Source organism: Pistacia vera, unplaced genomic scaffold (genome assembly GCF_008641045.1).
Source record: "Pistacia vera cultivar Batoury unplaced genomic scaffold, PisVer_v2 Contig536, whole genome shotgun sequence".
Taxonomy (NCBI): Eukaryota; Viridiplantae; Streptophyta; class Magnoliopsida; order Sapindales; family Anacardiaceae; genus Pistacia; species Pistacia vera.
Genome location: NW_022196375.1, coordinates 239,876 through 261,294, shown reverse-complemented (window position 1 = coordinate 261,294; position 21,419 = coordinate 239,876). Strand labels below are relative to the sequence as shown.

General features: G+C 35.5%; 1 protein-coding gene across 1 annotated transcript; it reads right to left on the bottom strand.

Moving 5' to 3' along the window:
• Window positions 1-612: 612 nt before the first annotated feature.
• On the bottom strand, window positions 613-3,768 carry LOC116107410 (putative cysteine-rich receptor-like protein kinase 35). The gene is made up of 5 exons (XM_031393687.1): window positions 3,681-3,768; window positions 1,710-1,818; window positions 1,260-1,493; window positions 1,019-1,169; window positions 613-927 (listed from the first exon to the last, which is right to left on the bottom strand). The coding sequence occupies exons 1-5, from the start codon at window positions 3,766-3,768 to the stop codon at window positions 613-615; spliced, it is 897 nt and encodes a 298-aa protein (XP_031249547.1).
• Window positions 3,769-21,419: the final 17,651 nt, after the last annotated feature.

Sequence of the window (21,419 nt, the reverse complement as noted above, 5' to 3'; positions counted from 1 at the left end):
GTTTATTAGTTATCTTCCAAAGAGTAAATTCTGAATTAGGTTTTGTTGTTACCTCTGAATTCGAGCTGTCCAATTGAACTCTAATGAGTAGGACACGACATTAATCTCGTTAGGTATTCTTCGAGGTCATAAGCTCCAATGGCAAAAAGAATTTGGAACTTCCAGAAGCGATGGTTATCCCGTGTCAGTTTTGGTGAAATAATAGGGAGTACGGATGAAGCTACTGACGGATGATTGGCAAAATTGATTGAGTCAAAGACCTCTTTAGATCTTGAATTCTTGTTTGATTTATCAAGAGATGAGGGATTTGAAGAAGAATCAGCCATTTTCAACGTTGGTCAGTGGCTCTGATACAAGTTAGGGAAGAAGAATATTCAAAGGAAAGAAAAAGGGAAGAGAACTAAAGAGAGTCTTCGAGAGTTTAACTTGAGATCTTTTCATTCAATTAATAAAAAGCATTACAAGAAACATGTATATAAAGTGGACAGTGGGCAAAGCAAACAAATTCTTCTATATGAGTGAGCTGAGTGAGCTTAGTTTATTATGTCAACTCAGTCAAACCAAGTCAACTACTAAATCCTAACACTAACCTTAAGAGCTATAGTATATAATTCATCTGGCTACAAGATTTGAAATTGTTACATCATTAATTGATGAGGTGCTCCCCGAATAACCTTCCAACTGTCTTGTATGATTATTCTGTTCATTTTGTTCTGAGAAAGCGGGCTTCTTTGAAATCATCATATTAGTGTTCACATTTTTGAGAATCGTGAAAACTTCCAACATGGATGGTCGATCAATTGGATTTTCTTGAACACATAGTAGAGCCATTTGCAAGCATCTCCTTAATTTACAGGATGAATATGTATCGTCTAGTGATTCATCCATAAACTCCATGCCTTTACTATCATTCCACAGCTTATACGCCTGAAATTATCAAATTATTTATTCTATTGCTAAGTATATTTTGCTACACGATCTTGGAAACAATATTAGCTTTTTAAAGAAATTAACTTACATAGTCTAGAAGGCTCAAACTTTCATTCGGACCATATAAAAGGGAAATCCTTTTGCCACTTATTATTTGTAGAAGTAGAACCCCAAAGCTATAAACATCGGATTTCGTAGAGTATATGCCTCTTCTAGCATATTCAGGAGGAACATAACCACTGCATTGGATTATTATAAAACAAAGTCAATTATATAAGACGAGCAAAATCTTGATACAATTATATAACATTAGAAGTATAGAAACTTACATTGTTCCGACAATACGACTTGTGTTTGCCTCAAGATTATCTTTGGTAAATATTCTAGCCATGCCAAAGTCTGATATTTTTGGCTTCATATCTCCATCTAACAAGACATTACTAACTTTTAAATCTCGATGAATAATTGTCAATCTTGAGTATTCTTGGAGATATAAAAGCCCTTGTGTAACTCCTTCAATGATATGTACACGTTTTTCCCAATCCAAAACAAAGTTGATGGGTCTACATCAAAATTAATCATAGTTAACCGTCAAGACCATAACTGTGCTTAGGCTAACTCCAAAGAGGAAAAAAAAATTTAAAATGTTGTGTGCAAAAATTCTACGTAAAATTCTGACCGAAAAGATAGAAGTCTAAGCTTTTGTTTTGCATATATTCGTAGATGAGTATATGTTCTTCTTTGTCAATGCAAAAGCCCAAAACTCGAACAAGATTTACATGTGGAGCTTGGCTGTAAGCATAACCTCGTTCTTGAATTCCTCAAATCCTTGTGTGGATGTTTTTGAAAGTTTTTCAACTGCTATTACTTGTCCATCAGTAGTATACCCTGGTAAATTAACAAACTTTAGTTGGTTGGGACCTTATACTTTTATGCTGAAATTCAATTAAAACTATAGCATGCAAGAAATATTAAGCTAAAGACAAAATTTTAAAGTTCAAATAAATGATAAATATATAGCTTTAAGAAAGGTACCTTATAAACAGGGCCATATCCGCCCTGTCCAAGTTATTTTCAATTGAAAATCCATTTGTTGCTGCCTTATATAACTAAGGTATATTCTATCAGATTAGGAATGTTGCTATGAAAATCTCCAGCAGAGGCTGCTTTATTTGCTTTAACTTGGATCTTTAGAGGAGTCCCCCATCCCGTAACCAAGAGAGAGGGAAAAATAAAATATTAAAATCCATTCAACTGTTACTTATTCATTCATTGCAAAGAAAATTGAGCAACTTACCTTTTAATTTGAGACTTCTTCCAGTAGTAAATATCATAAATATTCCTAATAGAGAGACAACAGCAGCTGTTGGGGCAAGAAGATTACTAACAAAGGACGCTTATATTTTGTCCATTTTTATATCCTCCTGAACTGAAGAATTATTTATATCCACTCCAGCTGGAAAAATAATCAGTATGTATAGAGATCTTAATTCAAAAGAAGAGTAAATTGCATACAGTACTTTGTTTAGCTTACTAATAGCTTACCTGCTGTTTTAGAAAGCACCCAATTCACATCGTAGGAGACTTGCCACACGAAGTAGCCGAGTAGTTTCTTCTCCTTCGCATAAGTAACCTTAGTTTATAGCCTCAACATCATCAAAGTATCACGTTGTTCCCTTTGTCCAGTAATTCACCACATAAGTTGAGTGTACCTAACTTGAACATCAGGACCATATTGGTTAATGTAATCCTTGATTTCCCTATAGGTTACACCTCCATGTGGTATATTAATGGCAGCTCTTTGCTGGGTGCACCGATACTATTGTCCATAGGGTTTTCGAGAGTCCATGCACAGCCATAGAAAGACAAATCCAATACAATTTATTTGTTGGTAGTCCTCCATTGATCCATTCTCTAAACCATAATCCGTATTAACAAAGTTACTTGGGTCATACAGTGTGCTAGGGCGCCGGTAAGATTTCTGTTGAGAGGGCTGGTGTAATCTTCATGTTAAATATGGAAGCCTGAAACAGCGTCGTTTAAGGGATACTAATACGGCGTCGTTTTAGGCATATTAACTTTGGCGAATTCAGACCAAAGGATGCGTTTAGATTGAACGGTCAGGATCACTCAAAGAGTCAAACCATATAAGCATCTGTTCTTTCAGTTTTCAGAGCAGAGAGAAATAAACAGTGGCTAGGGTTAAATTGAGTCGTTTTTTTCTCTGTGTTAGGGTTCATATCTACTTCCAGATTGTGTGTATCAGTCGAGTGATTAGAGATTAATCATTCAGGTGAGAGTGTTGTCCTCTGGGTTGGGATATACATGGGTATCTTGTAAGGCTGATAGCCGTGTAAACGGGGAGATCTGGTGAGTGTTGAATCTGTGTAATCTGACTGGTTTCTGGTAATCAAAGTGCAGCGAGCTCATACCGTTCTTGAGCTCAACGTGGACGTAGCTTATCCATAAAAGGATAAGTGAACCACGGTAAATCGTTGTTTGTTTGTTGTTTGATTTTGCGGTATTCTTGTGTTTCTTGGTTTGTTTGTGTTGTGATGATAGATCAGGTTTTTTGCTATTGTGGTATAACAGGGTACAGAGCCATTTTCTAAAAAGTGTAGTTCGTGTTCTGCAAAATAGGGTTTCTTAAATTAGGGTTTCCTTCTGAAATTGGGGCTTTTTCTTCAGTGTCTCAAATTAAGTCCTAGAGAGTCAATCTTGATTGAGTGTGAGGGTATATCGGCGGATACCAGTGACCGCCTTAAAAACTGCATAGCAGTAATTGGCAACGACTGGTGTAACAACGCCTCGTCGCCTCAGACTAAATTTCTCTGTCATTGTTTCGGTATAAATCGTTCTCTTACGAAATTAGGGTTTTGTGAATTTGGGAATTTTTGTGTTAAAGAAACAAAATTAGGGTTTCACAAAATTAGGGTTTCAGAAATTGGGGGTTTGTGGATTGTTTATCTTTTTGAGTCTAGAATTGATTCTAGAGAGTCATAAGTGATGAACGTGTAAGGGTATATCGGCTGGAAGACTAGTGACCGCCTTAAAAACTGCATAGCAGAAATTGGCAACCTCTGGTGTAACAACGCCAAGTACACCTTAGACTTTCTTTTCTTTGTGTTTCTTTCTTTGTCATTACAGGAAAATGAGCACCACCGAATGGAGATCTCCCAATATGATGGAAGAATCGACTTCGGGAGTTGGAAAAAGAAAATGAAGGCCCTTCTCTCTCATAACAAAGTTTCAATTGCACTGGAAAAGATCCCAAGAAATGGTCAGAGGAGAAACTGGCAAAGAAGAGGAAGAGATTGATGAAGAGGCTTATAACCTGACGTGATGAACCTTTCTGACAGTGTTCTTCGGAGGTAGATGGATTCGAACTCCTCTTGATTATGGGGTAAATTAGAATCTCTATATGCTTTACAGTCTGCACCGAATTTGGCTTTCCTAAAGGGAGCCCTATTCTCTTATAAGATGGATAATTCGAAGTCCATAGAGGAAAACCTAGATGAATTCCTAAGATGAATTTAATCTTAAAGGGCATAGACCAAGAACTAGGACAAACTAGTCTTGCCATGATATTATTAAATTCCCTAACTGAAGACTCCAAGTAGTCAAGAATGCCCTTAATACTCTGGTACTGTACCCAGTGTTGATCTGATAGTTGCGGGTCTTAAGGCTAGAGAACTAGAGCTCAAAACCCTGAAGAGAAACAATAGCACTCTGTTTGTGAAGGGTAGAGTAGAACCTGCTCAGCCGTAAAGGGTTTCAGTCAAACCAGGGGGGTAAGACAAGAAGAAGTGGAAGGGAAACAACAAAGCAAAACAGAAACTAGGAAATGCTACTACTGCAACAAGACGGTCACTTGAAGAAAAACTGTTTGATGGAAGAAAAAGCAGAAACTTGGTAACAAAAAGCAACCTAGCCACCACTAGTAACCAAATGGATGAACCTGAAGTCCTAACAGTGTCAATATCTGACACTGCAAAGGATGGGTGTTAGATTCTGGTTGTACCTTCCATATGAGCCCAATAGGAGTGGTTCCAAGACTTGAGAGGTCTGATCATGAGACTGTGTACATGGGGAACAACCAAGCCTGTAGGGTTAGGGGGATTGGCTGCATTACCCTTAGGCTAAATGGAGGAAAACTAATAAGGCTTACCAAAGTCAGAATATACCTGACTTAAGAGAAACCTCATATCATTAGGCACTCTAGATGAAGCAGGCTGCTGCTATAAGGCTAACAGTGGGTGGTTGAATGTATATAAAAATGAGAATCTCGTGTTGACAGGAGAAAAGAAAAATGGGCTATATGTGCTTTGTGGTAGTTTTTATTCTGACTGCAACAGCACAACACTTGGGTCTCAAAAGTTATCAGAACTGAAAAATGGCACTTGAGATTAGGCCATATGAGTCAGAAGGGAAGGATGTACTGAACAGACTAGGACAATTTGGAAAGACACTGTTACAAGCTAGAGTTTGTGAAGGATGTGTACTTGGTAAACAGCACAGAAATAGTTTTCCTAAGGGAGTTCACCTAGCAACAAATTGTTTGGATTACCTACATTCTGATTTATGGGGGCCAGAAAAGGTTAAATCTCCATGGTGGAAACAACTATTTCCTCTCCATAGTAGATGACTCAGTAGGAAGGTCTGGGTTTCTTGTTGAGATCGAAGACCAAGCCCTAGCAAAGTTCAAAGACTGGAAAGCCCTTGTTGAAAACCAGTCTGGCAGAAAGGTGAAAGCCCTCAGAACTAACAATGGGCTTGAGTTTTGTAATCTGGAGTTCGATAAGTTCTGCAGTGAACAAGGGATCCTGAGACATAGGACAGTGAGAAGTACCCCTCAGCAAAATGGGGGGGCTGAGAGGATGAACAAAACACTGCTAGACAAAGTAAGATGCCTTCTGATCACTTCCACACTACCAAAAACTTTCTGGGGGAAGCTCTCTCCACAGCTGCTTACTTAGTGAATAGGAGTCCTTCCACAGCTTTAAGCCTTATTAGTCCAGAAGAAAGATGGTCAAGGAGAAGACCAGAACTAGGGCACCTAAGAGTGTTGGCTGTGTTGCATATGCACACACAGTGGGGGGGAAACTAGAGCCAAGATCAACCGGTGTGTGTTCCTTGGATACCCTGAGGGCACAAAGGGATACAGGCTGTGGGACAGAGAGTCACCTGAGGTCGGATCTTAGTAAGCAGGGATGTGGTGTTTAATGAGGGAGTATTCCCATGCAAAGGCACCAACCCTAATGAGGGAACAACCAAAAGTACAGAAGAAGCTGCTAGACAGACCAATACCACACAAATTGAGGTGGAGCACACAAACCATCAAGTACACCCACCTCAAACACAAGGTCAAACTCCCCAGCTGCCTGAAACTGAAACTGCACCTGAGGAACCTGACCAAACTGAAGAGGAGGAAGCAGAAGAGTCCTTAGAACCACAGCACAAGACCTGACCAACTATCAACTAGCCAGAGACAGAACCAGGAGAGAGGTAAGACCACCCTCAAGATACTCATATGCAGAACTAATATATACTGCCTTACTTGAGGGACAGAGTACTTAGGTCTGAACCTGATACATATCAAGAGGCCATGGAATCCAAGGAAAGGGACAATGGAAACAGCTATGGAAGAGGAAATGCAATCTTTAAAGGTAAATGAAACCTGGACACTGGTTCCAAGACCTAGGAATCAGAAGCTGATCCAATGTGGTTGTTTAAACTTAAAGAGGGAATATCCATAGCTGATCCACCTAGGTACAAAGCCAGACTTGGGCTAAGGGGTTTACTCAAAGGGAGGGGATAGACTTTAATGAAGTCTTCTCCCCTGTGGTAAAATACAAAACAATTAGGTTAATGCTGTCTGTGGTAGCTTATCAAGACCTAGAACTAGAGCAGTTGGATGTCACCACTGCATTCCTTCATGGAACACTAGAAGAAAAAATAATATGAGCAACCCATGGGGTTTATTGACCCGAAATTCCCTGAACATGTCTGCCTTTAAAAAGATCCCTGCATGGGTTATAAACAGTCCCCTAGGCAATGGTACAAAAGGTTGATACCTTTTAATAGGCATAGGATTCACTAGAAGCTAATATGATAGTTGCTTCTACTTAACATGAAGATAATCTGCCTATTTACTTGCTTTTATAGTGGATGACATGCTGCTGATCAGTAAGTCAAAAACCTTGATCAGTGAATTAAAGAAAAGACTGAACACTGAGTTCAGCATGAAAAACTTAGGGAGTGCTAAGAAAATCTGGGCATGGAGATAAATAGGGATAGAAAGAAATGTGAACTCAGACTGCAGCAACAGTCTTACTTACTAAAACTAGTCACAAAGTTTGGCATGACTGGTGCCAAACTGGTCTCAATGCCCCTTAACAGTCAGTTTATTCTTAGAAGTCCATGCCCCAAAACTGAGTCTGAACTGTTGAAAATGGAGTCTGTCCTTATGCAAATGTGTGGGGTCACTGATGTATGCCATGATTAGTACTAGACCAGACCTAGCCTTTGCCATTTCCATGTTAAGCAGGTACATGTCCAATCCTGGTATGGAACATTGGACTGCTCTAAAATGGATGTTAAGTAATTAACAGTACGTTTGTGTAGGTCGTAGTACTGTAAAAGAAATACTGCACGATCTGGTTGGTTTTGTAGATGCTGATTTTGCAGTGATAAGGATTCCAGAAAATCAACAACTGCATACTACTTCACATTGGGTGGAAATTGTATAAGCTGGAAATCACAGTTGCAGCCTATTGTAGCACTGTCTTCAACAGAATCAGAGTACATTGCAGTAACTGATGCAGTAAAAGAAGCATTATGGTTGAAAGGAATTTTGACAGAAGTAAAACTATTGTTGGAAAGGTTACAGTGTACTCAGACAGTCAAAGTGCAATCCATCTAAGCAAGAATCCAGTGTATCACGAAAGAACAAAACACGTGGATGTACGTTATCATTTTGTGAGGAACCAAGTAGCAATGGAATCATGAACTGAAGAAGGTACCCACAGAGAGAAACCCAGCAGATATGGGCACCAAAATTATCACTCAGCTAAGTTCAAGCACTGCTTGAACTTGCTGTTTATCAAGTAATCCTGAGTGATAAAGAGCTATGAAAGAATGGGACAGGGCAAGCTGCACAAAGAGTCTGTTTCCAGTGCTTCCAGGGAGTTGGATTAAATATGGAAGCCTGAAACAGCGTCGTTTAGGGATACTAATACGGCGTCGTTTTAGGCATATTAACTTTGGCGAATTCAGACCACAGGATGCGTTTCAGATTGAACGGCCAGGATCACTCAAAGAGTAAACCATATATAAGCATCTGTTCTTTCAGTTTTCAGAGCAGAGAGAAATAAACAGTGGCTAGGGTTAAATTGAGTCGTTTCTTTCTCTCGTGTTAGGGTTCATATTCTACATTCCAGATTGTGTGTATCAGTCGAGTGATTAGAGATTTAATCATGTGTGAGAGTGTTGTCCTCTCGGGTTGGGATATACATCGGGTATCTTGTAAGGCTGATAGCCGTGTAAACGGGAGATCTGGTGAGTGTTGAATCTGTGTAATCTTGACTGGTTTCTGGTAATCAAAGTGCAGCGAGCTCATACCGTTCTTGAGCTCAACGTGGACGTAGCTTATCCATAAAAGGATAAGTGAACCACGGTAAATCGTTGTTTGTTTGTTTTGTTGATTTGCGGTATTCTTGTGTTCTTGGTTTGTTGTGTTGTGATGATAGATCAGGTTTTTTGCTATTGTGGTATAACACTTCAGAAACAACATGGACCCAATTTAAATGTTGTTGCATCGTCTCTATAGGGTAACTTGATGTAGACAGTGATGGTGAATATCTAACCCTTGCCGTCAAGAGTTGCGACTGGTTAGATTTTTTGCCTCTAAACTAATAGCGGCTTTCCACTCTTGAAAGAGAACACCCATATAGAACGTATCAACGCTTGTGTTGGAAATTGCCAAGCAAAGTCTAGGCCTTGAAAACCGTAAAGTCTGGCTATTTTTATTGAAGAATTGATGAAGGATTTTCTGTGAGAAGAATTGCTTACCATTGAAGATAATGTTGAAAATTTGCATCTCTACCCCAATGGATAGCAGTGTAGTACGGATGGATTCTTTTGTTTCACAGTATTTGTGAAGCTGGAAAAGTGTTCTCATCAGCTAGTGACAAAGAAAGCTGGTAGGAGGTTGATTCCACAGCACTATAAGCACCGATAATGTGAGTAAAGAGAGAAGAATTTATGTCCGAAACGGGGAACTGGTATGGTGAATACCAGTAATAACCAACCCTGATCAAATTAGTTTCTGCAATTGAATGGCGCACTTGCAGAGAGAGGAAACTATAGAAAACAACAATCATGATAATCTTGGGCATCATTTGATATGCTTCTTAAAGCTAGCCCAGGTACTTGTTATCTATTAGTTCTTCAGTGTTACATTTATACGCATATGAAGAAAGCTCTCTTAAATCTCTTGCAGACACTATTTTTTACGTGATAGAAACTTCAATGCTTTGCAAAATATGAAATCCAGTCTAAGTCAAGAAGATGTTGGAAACTCGCAGCTAGAAAGGGATAGGGGACCATCCCATTTTCTAGGGTGTGGGGGGTAAACAAAGAAGAGAAAAAAAATGATGTTTAATTCGCAAAAATCCTGTTAATATCATTGTTTAATAAGTCTACAGTGTATGAAAAAACTTAAGACTAATTATATATAAACTCCGAAATCAGAAGGATCAGAATTGTGTAACTTAAAGGTTAATTGGGGTATGAGTTCAAAGACACATGTTTAGAACTTTAAATAATAATTCATAAATATATATTTTTTTGTAAAGAAATCATGCATTTTTTAATAAGTAATTTCTATGAAATCTGTTAAGAGAAATAGACGGTCAACGTATTTATTTATGTAGGCCAGGTCATATAGGACTAGCTAATTACCATAAATTCTACATGCATGGAAAATTATAATGAATTAATTTTGTCCTTATAAAGACTTTTGACTTGGTGGCTGTGATTGCAAAACATTAATGATAAAGACCTTCCCCTTGACTTGGTTGTTGTGGAAGAGTTTTTTGTGAGAAGAATTGCTTACCATCGAAGAAAAGGTTGGATATTTACCCGCAACAGATAGCAGTGTAGTGACTGATGGCTTCTTTTGTTTCACAGTATCAAGAATGATGTTTTATTTGAAGAAATATATATTTTTAATAAGTTATTTCTATGAGGTCTATAAATAATGAAATAGAATATCAAGCTGTTTGTGTCAGTTAGATCATTCAGTTTATTTGATTGTACGTCAGGAGGCACTTAAATATTAACTAGATCGAGTTTCCAATCTATTTGCAGGTGGTAGTTCGTATTTCTTGGAATGAGCTTTAAGGCCATCCACTGATGCTCTGCTTTAACACTTTTTTGGATTCATGTTCTTCTTTTGCGTATTGCCCAAGTAATATTCTTTCTGTTTCAGATTTTCAGTTAATGTTATTTGAAAATTTAGAGGAACAATGATGTTAATTGATGAAACTAGTCTAGCTTGTCAGAAATCCGGGACACACATTGCCAATATCAAAAGCTACATTATACAATTCATCTAGTCCAGTTAGAAGATATGAAATTGGTACATTATTAACTGATGAAGGGCCCCCTGATTAATCTTCTTCCAACAATCCTCTAAATTTATTTTGTTCATTTTGTTTCAAGAAAGTAGGCTTCTTTGGAATAATCAATTTTTTTTTTTTTTTTTCCTCACTTTTTAGCATCATGAAAACTTCCAACATGGACGCTCAAAGATGAGAATCTTAACACACTGTTATTTTATCTCAAAATCCTTAATTAAAAACTTCTATTGGTAATCTTTTATTAATTCACTCTTTTATTTTCTCTTTTTCTTTCGTGCAGTTGGGGTTGGGAAAGCAGACTTAATTACAGTTGGCATTTAAAAGTCTTGGTCTTCTTCTTTGGCAAAGATATGACAGAAATAGAGCTAATGGCATGCCGTAGAAGTTATATATATCCAGCTACATATAATGTGGGGGCCTTAAAAGGAAAAAGAAGACTATTAGTTGCCGTGGAAATATTAGTTGCCGCGTGCCATTCAAGTCTTGGTCAAGTAAACGAATTAGAAATACAGAAATCTCAACTTAATGTTTTCCTTGTAAGAAAAGATGGTTGGACTTTCCAAGACAATCTTGGATCAATGTTAATAACGGACAGACCGGTTTTAGGATATTCAGTTTTCTATCCTTTGTGAGACAATTAAAAGCTTATTATTTTTTATCCCTTTAGATCAATGTGGAGATTCAACTTAAAAGACCTCTGTATTTCAATGATACAAAGTTTAAACTATGAGATAAGTGATATTTAGTTGACTTTGAATTATGAAGTAAACGCAAATTAAAGTTTTTTCTGTCTCAATGCTAGCTGTTTTAAATATGCTCTCTATTGCGTATGAAAAACTTTAGTTATAAGTCTTATGGTCATAGCAAAGTCAAGGTCGTCACTAACATACTCATGAAAATTTCTAAGGAAATTTTAAGCTTAAACATAATGACCTTTGTAACCTTGGTTTGAAAAGTTATGAAATAATTTGGGGCGCTGATGTAGGAAGTTAAGATTTTTAATAATTATGGAAAATCACGGAGATTTTATATGTTTGTTTGTTTTTTTTTTTTTTTTTTTTTTTTTTTTNAAAAACTAAAATCAGATTGATTACTGTGCTATAAATTATAGGTTAACTTGGTTGAGTTTGAATTAATAATAAGCCAAAATTGAAATTTAACAATTTGATTTATTTTGTTTTAAGAAAATAGGCTTCTTTGAAATCTACAAGTGGAATATGTACATCCACTAATTTCACGTCTTTATCATTATTTCAAAGCTCATATGCCTAAAAACAAAAATACTATAACAACTTTCAACCCAACACATCTTGTCATCCCTGACAACAAAGACTTCTTTGGGTCAATGAAACATTTGAAATATTTAACCAACTGCAGAACGTTTTCTCTGCCCCTGACCCAAATACTTCTTCAGGTCATGAATTAAGAGTTGGTACTAAGTTGTTGGTGAACTTGTGCCCTATGCCTCTTGCCCTCATCCCCACTGCACGAACCTAGGGTTAATACGCCTTAATTGTGGCCATAGAACCACAACAGTTTGTTAGAAAGACTTCTGGTCAACTGAGCATTGTTATCTTTTCTCAGTTCTTAAGAATGTGCAGGGAATGCCGTGTGCATCCATATCTAAGCAAATAGCAACTCAATCATACTTTGGTATCAATGTTCATGTATTATAATTTGATTAAAGTTTATCCAGGCTCATGATAGATCCTAATTCTTATTTAGTAACCCGGCCTAATTATGATTTTTTTATATGAGTTTTTACATAAACAAATACTAAGATGTTGTCATATTCTATATCATTAGCGAACGAGAAAGTAAAGATAATTTATAAATATTGTGTTTTCTAAACGTGATAGTAGCATTTTATTCTTATTACACAAAAGCTAAAGCAAAATTAACTGTTTATTTGATTCTTATTCAAAACTTTTATCAGTATATAATTCAAAAATTTGTATACTGATAGAAGTTTATTTTTCCTTCATGTTATTTTTCCCACTTTGTGCAGATCCATTAGATTGTCAATGACTCATTTCTCATAAGATCCAATCTCTTCTGAATCAATCATAAATTTTACTGTCTACAATCACTATATAATTCAAAAAATTGTATAACTTTGCTGAAATATTCTTGTCATATATCTATTCTCAGTGGATGAAGGGCTTCGTCTTTTTGAGCAAAGACTTAATCCCATGTTTCATACGAACAAAATAGATTTGACAGCACATGCGGGTTTACTGAAGTCAGTAGGCAGTTGAAAAATGAATAAAACCTACCAAATTCCAGCCACAATATATAGATAGCTTTCGTCAAGTAAACTGTTAAAATAACAACCCCCTGATTCTCTCACTATTAAACAAAAATATTTGCTAGATGGGGTTCTTGAGTTATCATCAAGAAGCTTTGAATTCATAGCCATAAATGAACATAAGCTTCACCTCAGGATTTGATCTCAACCACATGATTGGATCACCCACACTTCAAAGACTCCGTTAATTAACCTTAGCCACAAGTCCAAAAAAGAAATCTTGAAAATATTTGGTAGATATCTTGGAAAAATTTAGAATATGAAACATGGCTTGTAATCAACTTAAAAGCCTATGTAAAGCAAACTTCGGTCTTGTATTGGGCAAGTAGAATTTTCTATAAGCTTATAGAAATATTATTTGATGTTTTTAAGTCAAGTCTGGATCAGGCCTTTTGAATTAGATATTGGGCCTCATATGGATTTGGATTTGGGTTGGACGTGACATTCTCACCCATCTAACTGATGCTCAAAAAATAAAAAATTATGAGACCTTATAAATAAATAATTTCTTATCACCAATTTGAAGCTTACACATGAGTTGCGTATTATATAAGTATAAGAACTTTATTCAAAAAAGAAAAAATAACTATCATATTCTAGAGCCAAATTGCCTTGTGAAGTAGACTAAACAGATATTCGAAAGTCAAAACCCCTTGACTGCGCTGTAAAAACTTATGAACATAATTAAGTGAAACTGTTACTATAATATTATTAATATATAGTCCAAATTAAGAAATGATGACTCTTAACCTTGTCCTTGTTATAAGAATTTTCATTTTCTAATGTAGAAAATTATTGATAATGAAACTCCTGTCCTACATAGCGTAAACAAAGTGTAGCCCGCTTAAATTTCTAACACGAGGGCTTAAATATAAATGTGTAGCAGGAGAGGGAATTATGAATTTCTCTTTGTAATTAAAGTGTAAAAAGAGTATAAAAACTGTATAATTGAGAATAGAAATGACATTTCTATGTAAATCTTAAAAAATTGTGTGGGGTTTGGGGTGGCCATGACCGCCCAGGCCTCCACGTAGCTACACCCTACGTGTACTGTACTCGAGTTGAGAAGAATGTTTTCCATTCTACTTAACACCACCAAACATTTGGATTAATTTCTTGTATAAAATAACCAGTTACAGGGGATCCAATCATGTCAACAAAGGAAATGGCCAGTGGGGCAGTAATATTAAAAATGGTGGTCGACGGAAAAAAAAAGCTCCTTTTTTAAAGGGTTAACTGGAGTAAAATCCAAGTTGTGCTGGCTCGATCACTATATTTATAACCTTTCAGTTAGAAGACCAAAAAAATTGAGCCTCAGAAATGATAAATGGCCTTATAGAAATGTGCCCTGTAAACAGGGCCATATCTACTCTGACCAATCTTATTTTCAATAGAAAGTCTACCTCTGTTTTGTTTAGTTCTCAGGCTCTAAACTAGTCGTAGTACGCCTGTTTGTTTAAAAATCCGCTGACCTTGCTGTTTAACGAGTCATAATTATTTTGCTAGTTTTCTGACAGAGTAGTTCACAGTTCAATTCCTGAGACCAAAATAATACAATACCAACTGATGATAAAAGTTAAAAAATAAAAAAATTCTTGAAATTTAGAATATATATACACAGTCAAACTCTCTTAAATTTAGTCCTGATTTTCTTAATATGGAGACGTAAATTTCCATTAACAATCACTACAGATTGACCATCACAGAAAGCTTATAGTCGTTTAGCTACCACTTCGGAAACTGTTACATGATTAACTTAACTCAATGTGTTGATTTATGTTGTTCATCATTTCTTTGTATTAAAAATTAATTAAAGAGGAATTATGATACTAGGGCGAGGGAGAGAGTCCAGACTATAGCTTCCATAGGAGTCAATTAATCTCACACAGGTGAATCCTATTGATTCATATCCTATGGATTCAAGCCGTGTGTCATGCTGTTTGGCAGTGTACACCTATATGCCAATTCATGTTTTTTGGACTCTCAGAAAACAAATATATAATATCGTTCATATATAGTTTATTCGATAAAAAGAAAGTGTAATATATTTGGTATAATAATCAATCATGTAGTCTATTAAAGTTACGCTCATATGTCAAGTTTAAGGGGTGTTGAATACTAAACTTAATTTGGCCCATGACTTTTTGGGTTTTTAATTCATATTGGGGCTACACAGGTTGCTAATCCAATTTTGTTATGTCTTTAGCACAAATATAAAGTTTTGTATCCAGAAATATCATGTAAAAATATCTCAATTACTAAGGGAATTGTCAGATATACAGTTATAAAGGAATGTAAGTAGTAGATATAATTTGTTAATGAAGTTGGTAGGTTTGAATTAGTGTATATAAAGCTCCTTTGGACACCATAGAAAAGAATAAACTCTTTCCATTTTGTACCAGCCAAGTTGAAGAACCAATTCAATCACCTTTCCATTTTTTGATGGAGTGAAGGATGGATTGAAGAGTTAAAAGACAAAGGGTCTTGGGTTCAAATTGTATCAAGGACAAAGGGTGGCCAAAAATTACTATACTCCAAAAATAAATAAATATATTATGAAACTTATTTCTTAAGGTTACATTTGGAAGGCAGGATTGGAGTGGATTGGATTAAAGTAGTACTGTCTTGTGTTTGGTGAAGTATAGGACTGGGTAAAAATATTTAAAAACTAATTTAATATTTATTATCAAATTATAAAATACTCAATACCATTTTCATCATCTTAATTTTACAATTAATCATTTTAAATAATATATTATTGTAAACTCAATATTTATTATCAAATTAATTTAATTTGACGCATATCAACCACATGATCAATCTGCCGCCGAAGAAGACCATGACCTTTTTCTGCCAACAATAACAAGAACTTCACAAAATTATATTAAAATAAAAAAAATTTCATTCTCTCCTGAAACAAAATTTCCCCTCACCCCCCAATGTCATACATCAATAAGTTGTTGTAAGACCATCTCCAACCCATTGCACCAATTTGGTACAAAATTGCACCAAATTGTTGCAAAACACTATTTCATCTCCAACCCATAATACCAAATATTACACCAAAAAGAATATTTCTTAGAATATTCTTTTTTTCTTTTATTGTAATAATCAACAATTAATCTATTTCACTCATTATTTTTATATATATTAATTAAATATTATGAATGATATTTTTATTAAATAATAATTATTTTGAAAATTATACTAATTTAATAAAATTAAGCATTTATTTAATCAAATAAACATTACATTTAATATAGAAAAACATTACATCTAATATAAAATGATACCCCAAAAAAAAAAAAAAAAACAACAACAACACAAAGGTAAAATTCTATATTGATAGTAATTTAATTTTCCGAATTAGTATGTTCTTCCCATAAATGATCAATTAATATATTTAATATAAATAATAATCAAATTAAATTAAATACAAATACTCAAATTTGGTGTGATTTTTGGTGTAAAATTTAATACTCAAATTAACTTAACAAAATTAAAAAAAAAAAAAAGCAAAATTAAAAAAAATATATATTTTTTATTCGTGCTACAGTGTCACGCCATTTTGGCATAGTGCTACAGTGCCACGCCAAATTTGGCGCGGTACTGTAGCACCACGCCAAAATGGCATGGTGTTTGGCGTGGGTTGGAGCACCAACCCACGCCAATTTGGTGGTTTTTACGCCATTTTGGCATGGGTTGGAGATGCCCTAAAGACCTTGTTATAAAACGTATGGACATAACTAGGTCAAGGTCTTTATCTAGGCCATATCACTTTAAGAGACTGTCGTGGCCTTATTATAAAAATATTCAACGAAACAGCTGTCTTATTCTTATGATGGGAAAGTCTTTTATGTCATTGGTGACACTACGTCAACAATACCGAAAACGATACCTAATACGTAACATATAAGTTTTCAATAATGCTAGGGACACCGATTTTTTTACACCAAAATCTTGTACCGACCTACGTGTTTCGTAATTCATATCAACAAATCAGACACGTTTCACGTTATTAATTTTTTTTCTAATGAACGGTCGTTCATCAACTATGGACGGTCGTTCACTTACGATGGATTCCTACCCATATTATATGGACGGGGGTCCATTTACTACGGACAGGCGTCCCCATTTAAAGGACGCCCGTCCATCAGTAAAATAGAATAATTTTTTTTATAAAAATTAGGGATGGTCGTTCATCAGTTATGGACGGTCGTCCCTTGATTTTGGACGCCCGCCCATAAATTGTGGACGGGCGTCCCTTGATTTTGGATGCCGGTCCATAAACTGTGGACGGGCGTCCCTTAAGTTTGGAGGAATGGACGCTCGTCCTTTTCGTTCTTACTCACTCTCAGTCCCGTCTTCCAAATATCTTCAATCAGTTTAAAACCTTTTCTCATCTCACTCTTACTCATGGCTAGTATCCGATAGACTCCAAAATTCTTCTCCTGCCTGGGTCAATATGAGTGAGACACAAGCTACCAGGTATGATGGATGGACTGATCAGAACACCTTTGGTGAGAACGGGGTCAAGGGAATCAGGAAGAGGGACTTCTACTTCTTTGAATGCAATTAGGGAATTCTTTGAATGCAAATGAGCGAGTAAAAAGAGTATAAAAACTGTATAATTGAGAATAGAAATGACATTTCTATGTAAATCTTAAAAAATTGTGTGGGGTTTGGGGTAGCCATGACCGCCCAGGCCTCCACGTAGCTACACCCTACGTGTACTGTACTCGAGTTGAGAAGAATGTTTTCCATTCTACTTAGCACCACCAAACATTTGGATTAATTTCTTGTATAAAATAACCAGTTACAGGGGATCCAATCATGTCAACAAATGAAATGGCTAGTGGGGCAGTAATATTAAAAATGGTGGTCGACGGAATAAAAGCTCCTTTTTTAAAGGCTAAACTAGTTGTAGTACGCCTGTTTGTTTAAAAATTCTGCTGAGCTTGCTACCCTTAGTTTAACAAGTCATAGTTATTTTGCTAGTTTTCTGACAGAATAGTTCACAGTTCAATTCCTGAGACCAAAATAATACAATACCAACTGATGATAAAAGTTAAAAAATAAAAAAATTCTTGAAATTTAGAATATATATACACAGTCAAACTCTCTTAAATTTAGTCCTGATTTTCTTAATATGGAGACGTAAATTTCCATTAACAATCACTACATATTGATCATCACAGAAAGCTTATAGCCGTTTAGCTACCACTTCGGAAACTGTTACATGATTAACTAAACACAGTGTGTTAATTTATGTTGTTCATCATTTCTTTGTATTAAAAATTAATTAAAGAGGAATTATGATACTAGGGCGAGGGAGAGAGTCCAGACTATGGCTTCCATAGGATTCAATTAATTAATCTCACACAGGTGAATCCTATTGATTCATATCCTATGGATTCAAGCTGTGTGTCATGTTGTTTGGCAGTGTACACCTATATGCCAATTCATATTTTTTGGACTCTCAGAAAACAAATATATAATATCGTTCATATATAGTTTATTCGATAAAAAGAAAGTGTAATATATTTGGTATAATAGTCAATCATGTAGTCTATTAAAGTTACGCTCATATGTCAAGTTTAAGGGGTGTTAATACTAAACTTAATTTGGCCCATGACTTTTTGGGTTTTTAATTCATATTGGGGCTACACAGGTTCCTAATCCAATTTTGTCACTAGTCCATAGTTACTCGCACATTTTTGTTATGTCTTTAGCACAAATATAAAGTTTTGTATCCAGAAATATCATGTAAAAATATCTCAATTACTAAGGGAATTGTCAGATATGCAGTTATAAAGGAATGTACGTAGTAGATGTAATTTGTTAATGGAGATGGTAGGTTTAAATTAGTGTATATAAAGCTCGTTTGGACACCGTAGACAGGGATAACCTCTTTCCAATTTGTACCAGCCAAGTTTGAAGAACCAATACAATCACCTCTGCATTTTTTTAATGGAGTGAAGGATGGATTGAAGAGTTAAAAGACCAAAAGGTCTTGGGTTCAAGTTGTAGCAAGAGCAAGGGGTGGCCAAAAATTACTATACCCGAAAAATAAATAAATAAATTATGAAACTTATTTCTTAAGGTTACATTTGGAAGGTAGGATTGGAGTGGATTGGATTAAAGTAGTACTGTCTTGTGTTTGGTGAAGTATCGGACTGGATAAAAATATTTAAAAACTTTTAAAATTAATTTAATATTTATTATCAAATTATAAAATACTCAATACCATTTTCATCATCTTAATTTTACTAATAATCATTTTAAATAATTTATGATCATAATTATGATATTTATATAATAATAATTAATTATAAGAAACTTCAATGGGAGATACATTAATTATTTTAAGGGTTGGGATACTGTAACTAAAATTTTTACTTAATTTTCTTACACCCTTTGTTAAAAAAAAAAAAAAAATTAAGTAAAAAATTTAAGTCACATTATTGTGACTTAATAAATTATTATATTATCTTTGATGATCTATAGGTGACAAGAGATGTTTAGTTTACAATAATGTAACTATCCAAGGTTTAGGAAAATGTCAAATTCCCATTTCCCACCCCTAGTTTCATAAATTTCAGATTCCTACTCTTAAAGAAATTGTCTATAAAATATACAGGGTGCTATAAGAAAAATAATTTATTTTAAAACTTTTGAACCGGAGCTGGATATTGACTGAATGACTGGTTTGAATTTTCATTACATTGAATTGGTTGCATACTGACTTCATTAACTGTCTAATTTAATTTGACCCATATCAACCACAGGATCAAGTCTCTGCCGAAGAAGACCAAGACCTTTATCTGGCAAGTGGCAACAATAACAAGAAATTCATAAAATTATATTAAAATAAAAGAATTCGCATTCTCTCCTAAAACAAAAAGGAGGTTAATATCCATCAATATTTAATATATAAATTCTAGATTCCTTTGGTGAGTAGTTTCTGTCATACATCAATCAGTTTCTACAAGCTGGGGTTAGAGTCATTATGTCTCATAAATTCCTCCCACGCCCCCAATGTCATACATCAATAAGCTGTTGTAAAGACCTTGTTATAAAACATATGGACATAACTAGGTCAAGGTCATTGTTAGGGCCAAAAATCATCTTCGGCTTGACGGGGCTCAATAATGAAATAAACATGTCACGACCCAAGGCTTCAACCCAATCCCGATTGGGCCTACACTTAAAATCACCTTGCGACCTCCTCATTCTATGAGTTGGGCTATTCTATAAGTTAAGCTAAACTGGGTTTCAGCCCATTAGCCTGCAACAATCTATAAATAGGAAATTAGAATCCCATTCTATTTCCTCTTCTACTAAGATTTCAAATCTTACTCAAACTATGAAACTTGATTTGATAAGGTCAAAAAATCATCTCTTTCATGATAGGGATTATCTCTCAAAATAGGACTTAGTGTCCTACTAAGATTCCAAATCTTATTTAAACTATTAAACTTAATTTGATAAGGTCAAGAAATCATATTTCTTTTTTGATAGGGATTATCTCCCAAAAAAGAGGACTCAATGTCCTACTAGGATTCCAACCCCTTGGGTTCACTATAAAAACAGAGGGTTGCCCTCTCATTAGGCATGCAATCTCCCATAGTCAATCTACACTACTCAAAACCATCTATTTGCTCCTAAAGTTCTTGCTCCCAAGAACCCGACGCCTCCGCCGTAGTCCTAGCTTCCGACAAGACTCCTGGTAATTCTTCATCTCCTTAATTCTTATCAAATAATCTCTTTCAGCATTGCTGACTTGAGCGTCGGAGTGCCTACGGCAAACACTACCTCAGTGTTTTCCAGAAGCTTCATGCTTGCCCTTTAACGTGTGCAGGTCCAGCGGATTGTCAGTGGCCTTAACCTCACGAGATCAGACCATATTTTCATGACAGTAGATTTTTTGTATCTATAATTTGATGCCCACCGTGGGGACCTGACAATCATCTGCCAACGACGACTTACAACACGGGAGGTGACACGGAACTCCTTTTGACTGACAATGTTAATCAGAACATCCCGTCAGGATAAGAATTTTTTTTTTCTTTTTTCTTTATTTTTTCTTCGTTTGTTTTATCTATTCACATGCCATATTATATCTATTCGGCATATCGTACGTTATTTTATATTATATCCATTCAATGAGTAGTATAAGACCTTGAAGCTCATATTATTGTTCTAAATTAATAACAGCTTCATATTATTGTTCTAAATTAATAATAGAATAATAATGTGTCAGAGTTTAAAGTGGTGTTCCTAAACCACTTGATTCATTGACTTTGCTTCAACAATCTCTCTTCTCTAATCCTCTGTTAAGATAAGGCAATAGCTTCTGTCTCTAACCTCTCTACATGCGCCTTTTCACTTCAATCATCAAACCACCAGGTGGTCCGCCATTGTCATCAGAGCTTTGCAATGCATTACCCCCCACAAAACCAGTCAATTTGTTCATTCAAGAAGATGCCGCAATATGCCAGCATCTCCAGGACCTTCGCTCCATTAGAAGGTAACTCAAA